The sequence below is a fragment of the Ipomoea triloba genome, chromosome 3 (assembly GCF_003576645.1).
Source record: "Ipomoea triloba cultivar NCNSP0323 chromosome 3, ASM357664v1".
Taxonomy (NCBI): domain Eukaryota; kingdom Viridiplantae; phylum Streptophyta; class Magnoliopsida; order Solanales; family Convolvulaceae; genus Ipomoea; species Ipomoea triloba.
Genome location: NC_044918.1, coordinates 7863675 through 7877955, shown reverse-complemented (window position 1 = coordinate 7877955; position 14281 = coordinate 7863675). Strand labels below are relative to the sequence as shown.

Sequence of the window (14281 nt, the reverse complement as noted above, 5' to 3'; positions counted from 1 at the left end):
TTTTTTTATACAAAGTAAGTTGACCCACTATATTTTTTATGTTTTTTTTTTAAAAAAAATTCATAATTGAAGACGGAGATGCAGTTATATTTAACGATATTTAAATTTTTTTGTTGATAAATGACAAAAAATAGGCATGCCATAATAATAATAATAATAATATGACCAAAAGTAGATGTTCCGATGAAAAAAATACTTAAAGTGGACCGCCACTTATAAATCTAAAACTAAAAATGAAATTAACTCATAATATAAATAAAGAAATAAAAATCAAATCAATTTTTCTTCTTATAAGAAAATTACAATTAAGTTACCAAATTGAATACGCTTAGCATTGAACAATGATAACATGTGACTAACGACAAAATTTGTGTTATATGAATGTGGATATTTATAGCCGAAATAGATTTGACCAAATTTGTAACATGTTTATAATTTGTGTTATATGAATGTGGGTATTATAGCCTAAATATTTGACCAAATTTGTAGCATGTTTATAATTTTCAAGAGTTAATTTCATTTTTTGTCCTAAATTTATGGGTGACAACACTTTTAGTTCTTTTTTATTAGAACATCCACATTTGGTTTGAGTACATATTATTGTAGCATGATCAATTTTTTTGTCTTTCGTCAACAAAATGGTTAAAATATCGTTAAATACCAAAACATTTTTTGTCATTTTTATACAAAGTGAGTTGACCCCAATATAATTTTATGTTTATTTTTTTTGAAAAAAAAATTCATAATTGATGAAGACCGAAATGCCTTTGTATTTTTTTTTTTTGAAAGGAAAACTTAGACTTTATTAAATTAAATGTTCAATACAATTCGGAATAGAATAAATCCAAACTAAATGATCAGATTGCGAACGAGCAGCTCTAGCAACCACATGAGCCAACTTATTCACTGATCTAGGAATAAACATAAAGGACACTTGTTCAAAGTGTCTACTATAATCTCTGCATTCATCAATCACACTTCATGCATAGGAGTAGTCCATAGTAGCTCCATTAATAAGCTTGCAAACTGATTGGCAATCCGTAAAGAGGTAGACCTTGAGAAAACCTCTTACAGAGCCTCCTTTATAACCGTAGCTTTCGCGAAATGAGCATTACCCAAGCTTCTAATCGAACCATTCTTAGCACCAAGGAATTGACCATCTTTACTTGTGATTACAACACCAAAGAAAGCCCGACCGTCGTCTGGGAATACAGCAGCATCTACAAACAATTTCACTCCGTCATCAGGAATTGACATCAAATTATGCGTATAAGTCATACTGCTATTACCTTGGTGCGCCATATCAGCAGTCTCCTGCCATGCATGAACTAGCCCAACAGATTCATTCTTAATATCAGTAGAGTTCCAAGGCTTATTACCCCACATCGCAAATACTCCAGCATAATGCAACGCATCGCAATTGAGTTAACCTACTCCCTTTAGATAAAATTTCGGATAGCCATGCAGTAAACTCCATCTCATAACCAGGCATGGGGCAGTTCACAAAACCAGACCATAATGATTGAACTTGGATGCAGTCACACATGCATAAGGTGTTTCAATGATTCTGGAGAATTACTACACAGAGGGCAAACTACATCCACATCCACTCCCCGGCAAGAAAGTGCCACCTTAGTAGGAACAACAAGGTTAAAACACCTCCATAGAAAGTTGATAATATTAGGAGGAATTTTCAGACCCCAAATACCACTCCATGCACCCGGAGAAACCAGACTTTGATCATGAGACACTGCTAACAACCGGTACCCAGCTTTCACAGTATACATGCCTCTAACATCATCCCTCCAACACCACTTGTCTTCAAACTGCACAGCAGGAGGAATTCTTAAAATAAGATCAACATCACGCTGAATAAAAATTTCATTGAGCATCTCACCATTCCAATCATTTGTCACAGGGTTGAGTAGATCACTGGCCTTTAAGTTCTCATCATTATTCAAACAGGGAGCCATGGTTGATTCCAAACAAACGTATTTCTACCATTGCCAATCCTTTTGAAACATCCACGTCGAAGAACTTCCTGCCTGGCAAGAATCGACCTCCAACTATAGCTCGGATTGGACCCAATGCATGCATCCAGAAACTCTCCCTTCGGATAATACCTCACCTTCAATAACTGCGCTGCCAACGAGTGGGGATTAGTTAACAGCCTCCACCCCTGTATTTAATCGCATTAAAACTGTTTTATTGATAAAAGACCAAAAATAGTTATGACACATTAATACTAAAACCAAATATGGATGCTCTGATAAAAAAAAGACTAAACATGGACTGACACTTATAAATCTAAGACCAAAAAGGGAATTAACTCTAATTTTTAATGTACCTATATGGGAAGAAGCTATTTGTTCCGCAATTTTCATTCATAAGGGCATCATCAATACTTGAGGTTTTTTCCTAGACTATGTTTGGCAAACCTAGCTGAAATGGTAGCTGAAAGATGAAAAGTAGCTGAAAACTGAAAAGCGGTTAAGCTAGCTGTTATGCTTAAAACTGTTTGGTAAAATTAGCTTTTTGATAAGGTAATAAATGTAAAAAGACTAAAAATGACATCTTCATACAATTTAAATTGTTTTAAATTTAAATAGGTTTGTTTATATATTAAAATATAAAATAGTGAAATCAATATATTTTAATAAAATATAAAGTAAGAACGTATATTTGAAAACATATAAAGTAAAATAAAATATTTATAATTCATAAGATTAGTTCATACAAAAATTAATGTTCAAACACAAATGTCAAATTGAAATTACAACCAAACATATTGACGAGAAAAAGCCAAAAATGTTTAGCCAAAAAGGTTTTAATTGGGTAAGCTACTAGCTTATTTTAGGAACATAACCAAACAGAAATTATAGCTTATTAGTAGCTTAAAATAAGCTATAAGCTCCTAAATAAGCTCTCAAACAGAGCCCTAGTCTTTTGTGAGCTCTAACATCTATTTCATCATTCACTATCTCACTCAATTTCAAAAATCTTTCTTCCCATTAGTTTTAAGTTTTTCTCAATTTTTTGTGGATCCACCATTTACTCCACTATATTTTGATTATTTCATTATTTATTATTATAAAAATTATAATTACAATTATTATTTTTATTATATTTAAATTAAACATATCAAAATTTAAATAATTTATAATTATAAATGTTTTAACATACCTACATTTAATTAAAATGATAATTATAAAATTAAAATTAAACTACTAATAAACATAATATATAAATTAATTTTATATACTACATGTCTACATTTTTATTATATAAACTAAAAAAAAGTTAATAAAAAAATTTAAATAAAAATAATTTTATAAAAAAATACAATTGTAGCCGTTGATGTGCTAGCAACAACCACAAAAGCTAAAAAAATATTAAAAAAAAAAGAGTAAAAGAATCAATTGGCAGCCACTCTGAAACACTCCCAGCGTGCGCGTGTTGGTTGCGTATCACTACTTTACTTTTCTTTTAAAAAAATTGGACAAAAATTCAAATTTGTAAGAGAACCCAATCCAAAAAACCATCCATCCACATTAGTTTAAAACCAATCCATCAAATTTTTAGTGTACCAAAAACCATAAACAATCCTATATTGGGGATGCTCTATGCCATTGTAGTTATTTGTCCCACTTGAATGTCACTTATCAAGCTGTTTGATTTACCACTCATAATAACCTGCTTGCAAATGTGGTCATGCTGCAGGTTACTTGAATTTCGTATAAGGACTCCATCAATTGATTATTCTAGATTAATGTCTTGCAGCTCAGTACAATTGATGACGTAAAAAGATCATAAACATACGAATTATGATCTACGCCACTTAGTTATAATATAAGAGTTCGACCATATGAGGTTAGGAAACTCCAATTGATGGTATAATACAATTCGTAAGAAATTAGCATTAAGGATCTTTCTTGACCAGATTTGTCAGAACTCATATGCTGAAGTCTAATTGAATAATCAACATATATGTCAAGACTAAGAATCATGAAAATACCGAGACTGGAAACAAATCATCGATATTCAAATTATAGATCAAATATATTAGGGTTTCCCTATAGCCCCATCACTAGTCTCCACTTCATATGATGCGAGAATTGTTAGCACAAGGAAGTAGACGATAAAAATCATACTAGGGATCACTTCTAACTGCATTCGCCAGAGCGGAGCGCTAAAAACTCATCTCTCGAGACCAAGAAAACATCAAAAGCTTAACTAGTATTCGGATTATAGGTATAGGCCATGTTTGGTAGCATACTTAGCTTATCAACTAATTTTGACTTATTTGACTACTATTAACTGTTTGACTTGGTTAAACATCCAATATAAGTGTTTGATTAATTAGTTTTTTTAATAGTTTATTGCTCCAAAATGCTAAAATTAAAAAAGTTGCTCATAATTCTATAAATACATTGAGCAGAGCAATTTGATTTTCTAATAAGCTCCATCTCTCGATCTTTGTTGTATTTGTAAACATTCCTTATACAATTCCTACCTTCTACTCTGATCATTAATGCTGTAACATCATTCTCTCTATCATAATGTTGACAGTATGTAACCTGTACACCGATCTAATTACCTAAAATAAAATGAATAAAAGTAAAGGAAGGGTGGGAGAGACAGCAGACGCCACGTGGGATGCCGGAAACCATCCAAAACAAGAAAAGGCACATTAAAACGTCATTAGCCAATCAAAATCAACGCTCGTAGTAAAACGTAAAAGCTTAAAAGAGATGAGAATCGTAGTCCGCAGATTCAGTCGGAAGATTCTAAAAGCAACCTCGTTACCTGGTTTTGGAGATACGTTCAAAAACATCATATGTATATAACATGACGAAAATATGACCACACTTTCTGAATTCTTCTTCCCCCCCATCATCATCTTCTCTCTCCTCTCTCTTTCTATATCTCTCTGCATTTGAAACCTCCATTATATTTCTCCACGATTCTTTAACAATTATATTCTATGTTTAATTTAGCTCCCTGAATTGGTTCAATCTTTGATTCTTTTTTTTTTGCGAGAGAAACCATGAGGAGACGAGTTGGAGGAAGGGGAGACGGGGAAGAGGCGGAGATTGATCGCCTCCCCATTGACCTCTTGGCTCATATATTAACTCTTCTCACCTGCTTCAAAGATTTGGCTCAGTAATCTTTCTTGCTTCTCCCTTTTAATTTCCTTTTTTTTTTTTGGTTTGTTGGTTTGTTTTGTTTTGTGTTGATGTTGACCCAATTTGACTGTTTTTGGCATTTACAGGGCGAGCAGTGTTAGCCGGAAATGGAGGCAGGGAGTTCAAGAATCGTTGGCGAGGAGACAAAGACTGAGCTTTTCCGGCTGGAAAGTGGATGATGATTCCGCCACTCGCCTTGTTCTCCATGCTTACAGTCTTAAAGAACTTGATATGTAAAAATCCCATCTTTCTCTCTCCTGCATTTTCCAGCAATCAATACTTCTTGTACGATGATGTTTTTATCATATTCTGACAAATTATTAGTCTCAATTAAAGTTATCATAGGTTCTTAGCTGGGTTGCCCTTTAAAAATATGAACCTTGATTAGCAGATATGTTGTTCTAAATTGTATTATTAGTTACTGGTGGGTAATGGTGGTTGAAGATTGTGGAGTGATCAGAAATGTTGTTGTTTTGTAGTGTTTCTGATTTTTTTTTTTTCTTTCAGTTCAAGGAGCTGTTGGGGTTGCCAGATAACAGATCACGGGCTGTATCAATTGTCTATGGCGAAATGTATTAGCAATCTGTCGTCGGTGTCTCTGTGGGGATCGACGGGGATCACAGACACAGGTGTTGTTCAACTGGTAAGTTCTTGTCTTGGATGAATTCCCCATGAAGAAAACTATGATTACTGCAAAATGCAGTTCCTTGAATGGCAGACCTCTATTGTTCCAAGGATGCATAAATTCCTAATGCTAATAAGATCGCTCTGATTTTAGCTTTTCGACTAGGTAAATATGTCTTGAAAAATGAAAACTTGTTGTAAAACGAAGAGGATGGCTGCATCTTTGGTTCTGCTTTGTTGTTATGTGTTACGAATCTTCTGAGTTTAGGTCATCTAGACATTCTCAAGCTTCAAAGTATATTGTGCCTGGTTTTACTCGTCTGTGTGTTTCCTTCAACAGATCTCGGGAGCTCGCTCTCTACAACATCTGAATATTGGTGGTACATTTATAACAGACACATCCTTGTTCGCCATTGCAGACAGCTGCCCGCACTTGAAGGTGAATTCCCACTATCATTTCTTAAAGTTAACTCGGAAAATTTTGGTAATGGCCACGGTTTAAATGCCCTATTCCAGCAATTTGTGTTGCATTCTCTTCACTAACCTTATGTTCAAACTCAAGGTTGTTGGTTCATAAAATCTTTCCCTTTCGTAGCAACTGATCCCGTTCTTTTCACGTGTTTAAATTTGCAGACTATTGGTCTATGGGGTTGTCGCCATGTAACTGAGAGTGGACTCATAGCACTTGTAAATAAATGTCGCAAGCTTGAATCGATTAATGTTCGGGGGATGAGGGTATCTGTGGATTGCTTCATTGTTTTGCTTACCATAAGCCCAGCTCTTCAGATAGAACCCAAAGGATTGATGCCAAGCATTGACAGGCTCTCACTTGTCTTTTAACCTGCCTATCAGCAGTGATCAAAGTTCCTACCCATTCTGTGCATATAAGATTGATTGATGCTTCAAGTATGATATTTTCAATTAATTTGTACAGATTGTTTCTCCATTTCTTTGTTCTATTGGTATCCCCTAATTCCAATAAAATGTGTAAGCAAACAGATGCAGCCCTGTGTGATGTAAATATTTGCAAATTCAGACCTTGGGTTTCTGTTATATTTCTGAAATGAAATCTCTATTGGCAATCCATTTCAGGAAGCATGGCCTAACATCATCTCTGAAACTGAAGTTTTCTTGTGCTGGAGTATACACAAAATATATATTTATGATATAGAAAGCACATCCACATCCAATCACAAAGAAGACTTTTGAAGGGACAACCCTAATTAAGTTGGTCGGCTTAATAACCACAAAATTCCAAGTTCAACAGTCTAGATTGGTTACCTTCTTATGGTCCTTTACTGGTTAGGGTCACAAGGCGGAATTTACTTAGTGCACACTCTCAAGTTCCAAGTTCGACTCCTAGTGAGGAGCGACCTATTGATTTTCTTTGTTTGAGCCAATCAGTTATGGACAACCTAAACTGGTTCACCTCCTTGTGATCTTTTGTTGGTTAGAGTTAGGGCAGGGTTTATTGAGTGCACACCTTCAAGTAGTGGTTGCGGATTTTCCTCGTCATCCAAAAAGATTTCTGAAGAAATGAAAAATCATGGGGGTTTTATAAACACAAATCTGGATAATGTTGAGTACAGTTTACTTGTAGGCTGTAGCCATCTCTGCTAAACTATAACACTGATTGCCTAGACTTTTGCCTTTAACATTCTAAGGTGGAATGTTTTCTAGTTTTAACAGGCCAAAATGAGTACCTTTCTGACTCAAAACTTTACACAGTGAAGCCCTAACCAGCACTCAACAATGCAGCAACACATCCTACCATAGAACTCGATCACTTCCCGCTAATCATACGAGAAACAACAACACGGGCCAGAATAGAAAGAACGCGTAAAATATACTTCCGACTTTGATGGCTGAAGCAGACCCTGTCAATTGCACAGACCCAGAAAAGCTTCCTGCAGGGTCAGTTGTCCCTGGAGTTCTATTAGACGCAGCAACATTCTTGCAAACTCCAAAATGTTCTCCTGCCTGCCAAACGACAATTAACAAGTAATCTTAATATTCTTTCACATAAGTACTTTGTTCAAACATCTAACAAAACAATCCTGCACTAGCAAAGGTTGTTCCAAACGATGCAGCAAAGTAATAAAGGTGGAATGAGAATTAATGAGTAATTTAATGCTCTTTCAGAGAAATACTCGGTCCTTTGTACAAACATCTAACAAAACATTCCCGCACTAACAAAGGTTGGCATTCCAAAAGATGCAACAAGTAATAAAGGTGAAATGAAATTAGTATTCGTTAGTAGTATTCTAGTGGCACAAAAAGTTTCCAAATAGTAACTATATATGCTTTCGTTTCTGAAAATTTGTTCAGGAACCACGAACCTGGCAAGCAGTTATTGTAGTGCAGCCGCACAAAGACTGACCATTCATTCGATCCAAATCATCAAAAACACCCCCTCCATCGCTCCTCTGTAGTTTTTTTTCGTCAATTAGAATAGATTGTGTGAGAGGTAAAAGCGTTGTTTTCATTTTTCAGTATGTTATATACTCTTAGCCATTAAACAGAACGGTGTGAATTTCTTTACCATGTAAAAGTTCACTGCCACAAAATTTGGCATCAAATTCCCGGCTGCTTTATAACAAGTGCCAACCATATCAGCTAGTGGAGTAGAATGTTCTTTGCAAACTTCATTTTGAGCAGGAATTGTAGGGAAGTAATTCATTAGAAAGAGCGAGGCACTTCTCGAATTAAGAGGCTTTGATTCCTTTCTATTGGAGCATGAGCCAGGCACCACCCCGGGATCTCCAGCTGAGGAGCATCGCTATATGATTAAGCACAATACATACACATAGAATCACGGAAATGAGACATTCGTGTTAGCACTTACGATCATTTTCCACCATGTATCTCCACTGGTAAGCAATTCCTTCAGCCGCCTCCTTTGAAGAATCAGAAGTGAAAACCAGCAAGCGATAATTTTTCTCAACCATATCATTTACAGTCAGCCAATCTTCGCCCTTTTTTGGCATCTTAGACACGGGAAACCAATACTTGTCCAACCCAGCATCACTGAACACTCTTGTCAAACCTTTAGGGCTATGTACATAATCCTCAATTATAATCGTGACTATCTCAGAAGGATTGGCAGACAAAAAAGCTTCTATTTCTTTAAGCGTGTTAACCGCTGGCTCCTGAGAAAACCCATCAGTTAAATTACACAAATTGATCAAGAACAACCCGACGCTAAATCATAACACAAGAAAGAGATCGAGATTCGAGAGCATATTACAAAAGCTGTGAAGTTGTAACATTGCCCACGAAGCGAGTGGCAGAGCCAGATATCATTCTCGAAATCATACATATCCAGCATGAATCCCCTCACTCCATTCTGGAATCACCCATCAAATCAGTAACACCCAAATCAATTCAACTCCAAACATCATACTTATATCATCTTGTGGGACTATGCAAAAACAGCAGGATAAATTTAAGTAAAATGCCAAAATCACAATATCACATACCCTTAACTGGTTAGTAACAGTGTCTTCTTGATTATAGAAAGTAATTCTCTGAGATCCTGTCAGCAATGGAGCATCAACTATAGAAAAGGCATTATGGGTCACCAGCCATGAGTACTTGTTGAAGGGTAACCCACTGATCTGCCCCAATCACCATTGCCATGCAAATTGCAGGAAATGGGCAAATCCCATTACTGTCATTTCCAGAAAAACCAAGAAAAAAATCAAAGAAAACACTGCAACAGTGAAGGGAAAGAACTCACAATGGAAGTGGGTACAGTGGCTTGTCCTCTTATGCAAAAAGGTTGATTCTTTCCCATTACCGGGCAATTCCCGCAGTAAAGCCCAGCCCCACAGTCCGTGGCCGAAGCACAAGAATCAAGAAGCTGCAAAAAATCAAAAAAAAAAAAATCAAGAAAGTTTCAGCTAAAATCCTCACAGCAAAATCTGAAAAACAAAAATGTACGGTTACCTGGCAATTGCCGTTAAAGCAGGCGGCAGATGGGGCGATGAAGAAGACATCTGAGAGAATAAATGATAGGAGAAGAAGGTACCCTTTTGAAGAGGGACCTTGAGCTCCTCCTCCGCCGCCGCCGTTGATTCTCCGGCGATTCTTCATGCCGAGAATGCGCTCCGCCGCGAAACCCGGCAGCATCGTAGTCCTCGAAGACACACAGATTAAATCCCAAAATGAGAAAAGATTCTACGACATACTCATAGTATTTATAGGAGCAGCCTTAAATCCCTTAATTATTAAGTTTATTAGTAAAAGAAGTGTCGCATGATGAAGCAGATAGGGAAAGCAAAAGATGAGTGTAACTGAGAGAGAGAGAGAGAGAGAGAGAGAGAGGGAGCAGAAGATGCCAATTTTCGTGTTCCTTTACCTCACTCACCCAGCAACTACTTTACTTTTTTACGCCATTATTTTATTCATCATTCATGTTTTTTTCGTCTAAAAATGAAATCTTGAAATTGTTAAAGCCAACAATTATGGACAAAATCAAAGCAGGTTGGGCTGTTATAACAGTTAGCTATACGTTTCAACAACATCATTATATTTATCGATGTCTCGTTTGGATAAACTCAATTCAACATAGTACAATAGCACATACTAAATTACTGACTGGATTTTGAAACAATTGATTTTTAGGAGAGTGACAGTCCACTGCTGTTCAAATGGAAGTTCATATGTCATTATAATTTCTAGATCAGTCTATTGAAGAAATTTCAATCAAAAGGGTAAGGGTTCAATAACTCATTGCTTCAATGACATTAAATTCACCGCTCTATCAAACATAGCCTTGCCCAAAAAAAATAGGAAAAAGTGTCAAATAGGCCACTGAACTTATCGTTTTTGTGTAATTGGTCCATTGAACTTAAAAAGTGTGCAATTCAACCATCAAACAAACAAAATTTGTGCAATTGGACCATTTTTACAAAAATTTTCTGGTAAAATCCAAGTATATTACTAACATATATGTATTAAGAGTGGCATTTTCTTCTACCATACTAGTTAGGAGTCAATATTGAAATATTTTTAACTTAAATTGAATTAAAAAATTTTGTAAAAATGGTCCAATTGCACAAATTTTGCTTGTTTGATGGTTCAATTGCACACTTTTTAAGTTCAATGGCCCAATTGCACAAAAGCGATAAGTTCAGTGGCCTATTTGACACTTTTTCCAAAAAAAAATACGGAGTAATAATAAAATAGTGATGTAATCACGAGCAAATTGGTAATGAGGGACCATCTATAATATGCAGCTTTGTTTAGTCAAAAATCATGTATCATCACTCCGGTATTATTGTATATTGATAGCGACATAAATTGAAGATTTAGGGGAGGTAAATAACTGTTAGCTAAATGGGTTAGTAGGTTTGACTAATTGATAATATTAGCTGATTATAAAAAGATATTTGATAAATTAGTTGATAGGTGATTACATGCAAGATGGTTTTCTTAAAAAGACTGATCGAAAAAACTATTTTGATTAGCTTTTTGAATTTTAGAATTTTAGAGTAATAAGCTGTTATAAAAAAAAAACTAATTAATCAAACATTCATATTAACTATTTAATCAAGTCAAACAGTTAATAATGATCAAATAAGTCAAAATTAACAGATAAACTAACTATGTTATCAAATAGGACCTTAGTAAAAGTAAGACCGCTTATATTAATTTCTGATATTAATATCTAAAAACATAATAAATTTTAATCCAAGTTATACCCCTGGTTTATGTCCGTTTTTTCCGTTAAGTTTTATTGTACCTTATGCTATAAAAGTTGTACTACATAATTTTTTGGACAAAAATGTCCCTACCGTTATAATTTCTGTTATCTTTTCACATTATAGTTACCATGCACATGCACACACGATATTTTTTCTTACATTTTTCAATGGTAAGTTTGAATTCATTTAGATTTTAATTAAATATTACCATAGTTATATTTAGAAATTTATTATTTCTATAATTCTTACTTCAATAATATTAATATGAATTCTACAATTATAAATAAATATTATATATATATATATAGGTATACACTATTATTTTAATATTATAAATGTTCAACAGCATAATGTATTTGCAGTTGAATTGAGACAAGATGTTTAGATATTAATTTGTGAAAGTTGTTGAATTGAGATATTTGAAATCAAGTATTATGTATATCCATATATGAATTATCTCTAATTAGAATAAGACTACATTTAAACAAATTTTATTCATTTTCAAAGAAAAAAAAGTTGTAATACAACGTTGAGTACCCTTAAAATTACAGTGGAATATATTCATCACAATGAATTTGAATTTCTTGTGTTAATTTCAAATACATACACAACAAAAATTTTACTCAAATATCTATGAAACTTCGACAACTAAAAAAAACGCATTATATTTATTTCAAAATGATTTACTAATTGGGTTTAAATATTAGGCACAAGTCTTCGCGCAAAGCGCGTAGAAAAAACTAGTTAAACAATATGAACAAAATGAAACTTTGACTTTTTTTACACATTATAATTGAAAAGAAAAAGTAGAGATTTTTTTTACAAATATCAATAATTCAATAATATATTGTATAATTATGGTACTCATAGTACAAAGTACAACTAAATTAATATATTTATTGTATCGAGTATTATTTACAAGGATAAAAATTTAAAAAGGTTAAAAAAGAAAAAACAACACTGTAGGGCATAATGTTCCCAACATTATGGCACTTCTTTATAGGAGTGGATACGAAATTGGTTTTCACATGGTGGGACAGCCTATCATTTAGTGCCTTTTATCTTTTTGATGTTGCATGTCACAATTCACATTTTGTCAACACGACAACCTAAGGTATCTTTAATTCTCATTTATTAATTTGTTGACTCCGGCTCTACCAAGGAATACGATGTAGGTAATCTACAATTACCATACTAATCTCTAGGTAATCCAACTGAAACCACCATTTACATACTGATAATTATAATTTAAAAATCCTTTGCACAGCTTAACTAGTCAACTAATCAAGATTAATTTCATAAGCTTTGTTCTAAAAGTAATTATGTATAATCATTTGGGGAAATGCATGCTAATTGAAGCATATCTTGAATTTACTTCATCTACTCGTTTTCAGGGCACTTATAATACTATATATATTTTGTTAAACTATTAAATATGTTGATGTGGCTAGATTATATGTCAATGATGTAGTTATCGAATCATTAATTAATGATTGGAGTGTTGGGTAATATAGTGCAATAAAATTATACTCCATATTAAATATATCATACATGATTGTATTCGATACTATCTATCTATCTTAGTGTCTTGTGAAAACAACAATCGTTATATTTTGGATTAAGATTCACCATGAGTGTATATTATCAAATGAAACTGTAATTGAATTAAAATCATATTTTAGTTGTGTTGTAATGAAACTGCAATGTGTATAAAGTGAAACTGAATAAAAAGTTTCACATATTGAGTGCATATCGTCGAATGAAACTGTACGTAGTTGAATTAAAATGATACTTTAGTGTTGTTGTAATTAAACTACAATGCATATAAAATGAAATTGAATAACATATTTCACATTGTTGGGTTTGCGGTTGTGCTATAATCGTTCGGCTGGCCAACACTACCGCAAAACTTAGAGAAAATAATGAGAAATAACACAAGAATAATTGGAGAGAATAATTATGCTTGCATTAAATCAGAACCCTTAACAATGTGACCCTAGGGAGTATTTATACAAGAATAATGGGCCTTGGTAAAGAAACAACGATTAGCCTTGCCAAATATGACATTAGAAAAGTTACTTAATTAAGTTACAAGAACTGCCATAAATACTTGCCAAATCTAGAATAGGAAAGAATTCCCAAAGATCCGCCATAAATGTTAGATTTCGCACATTTGCTGCCTTTCAGGGCGCACCTAGTCGGGCACCGCTTCCCGACTACCACCACCAACGGGTCACTATGGGTCCTTCGACCCGGACCACAAGTTGGGTAAAACTAGTTAGTCGGCGGGCTCCAGATACCATGGTTCTTCAGGTCGAGTACCCCGGTCGGGGGTATCCATCACACATATTTAAGTGTATATTGTGCAATAAAACCGTAGTTGAATTAGAGTTATACTTTAGTGTGTTATAATAAAATTACAGTGTGTATGAAATGAAATTCAATAACAGATCTCACATATTGAGTGTATATTGTCAAATGAAGTTGTAACTAAACCACAGTGTATATAAAATAAAACTGAATATGTCATAAAATAGAATTAGTTATGACAGGGTGATTGGGTAAATACTCGACTCGAACCACAGGCATACGAGCAGACGCATGGAAGTCAAACGGTCGCCGGTTACACCGACACGACACATTGACAGAGAAATTACTCCAACGGCTCCCTATTGTTATTGCCCGACACTTAATGTAGGCTCACCATTATGAGTCCGTTACACTCCAGAAAAGTCGCTGCACCCATAGTATAAATAGTAGACC

The 14281-nt window shown here is 34.3% G+C and overlaps 2 protein-coding genes across 2 annotated transcripts; one reads left to right on the top strand and one right to left on the bottom strand.

The window, feature by feature from the left end:
- Nucleotides 1–4827: 4827 nt before the first annotated feature.
- LOC116012294 (F-box protein At5g67140) lies at nt 4828–6896 on the top strand. The gene is made up of 5 exons (XM_031251806.1): nt 4828–5163; nt 5273–5419; nt 5694–5829; nt 6151–6249; nt 6444–6896. The coding sequence occupies exons 1-5, from the start codon at nt 5048–5050 to the stop codon at nt 6648–6650; spliced, it is 705 nt and encodes a 234-aa protein (XP_031107666.1). The 5' UTR covers nt 4828–5047; the 3' UTR covers nt 6651–6896.
- Nucleotides 6897–7339: 443 nt separating this feature from the next.
- LOC116011734 (PI-PLC X domain-containing protein At5g67130) lies at nt 7340–10185 on the bottom strand. The gene is made up of 8 exons (XM_031251138.1): nt 9759–10185; nt 9550–9672; nt 9290–9427; nt 9058–9156; nt 8656–8959; nt 8353–8576; nt 8150–8236; nt 7340–7790 (listed from the first exon to the last, which is right to left on the bottom strand). The coding sequence occupies exons 1-8, from the start codon at nt 9939–9941 to the stop codon at nt 7608–7610; spliced, it is 1341 nt and encodes a 446-aa protein (XP_031106998.1). The 5' UTR covers nt 9942–10185; the 3' UTR covers nt 7340–7607.
- Nucleotides 10186–14281: the final 4096 nt, after the last annotated feature.

What these genes read in the sequence shown, in the direction of transcription:
- LOC116012294 (XM_031251806.1), top strand. Translation starts at nt 5,048, where the DNA reads ATGAGGAGACGAGTTGGAGGAAGGGGAGACGGGGAAGAGGCGGAGATT. An exon ending in AGTCTTAAAGAACTTGATAT is followed by an intron (nt 5,420 to 5,693) that starts GTAAAAATCCCA and finishes TTTTTCTTTCAG; the next exon opens with TTCAAGGAGCTGTTGGGGTT. An exon ending in ACAGCTGCCCGCACTTGAAG is followed by an intron (nt 6,250 to 6,443) that starts GTGAATTCCCAC and finishes TTAAATTTGCAG; the next exon opens with ACTATTGGTCTATGGGGTTG.
- LOC116011734 (XM_031251138.1), bottom strand. Translation starts at nt 9,941, where the DNA reads ATGCTGCCGGGTTTCGCGGCGGAGCGCATTCTCGGCATGAAGAATCGC. An exon ending in GCTTTAACGGCAATTGCCAG is followed by an intron (nt 9,673 to 9,758) that starts GTAACCGTACAT and finishes GATTTTTTGCAG; the next exon opens with CTTCTTGATTCTTGTGCTTC. An exon ending in CTACAATAACTGCTTGCCAG is followed by an intron (nt 7,791 to 8,149) that starts GTTCGTGGTTCC and finishes GTCGTTTGGCAG; the next exon opens with GCAGGAGAACATTTTGGAGT.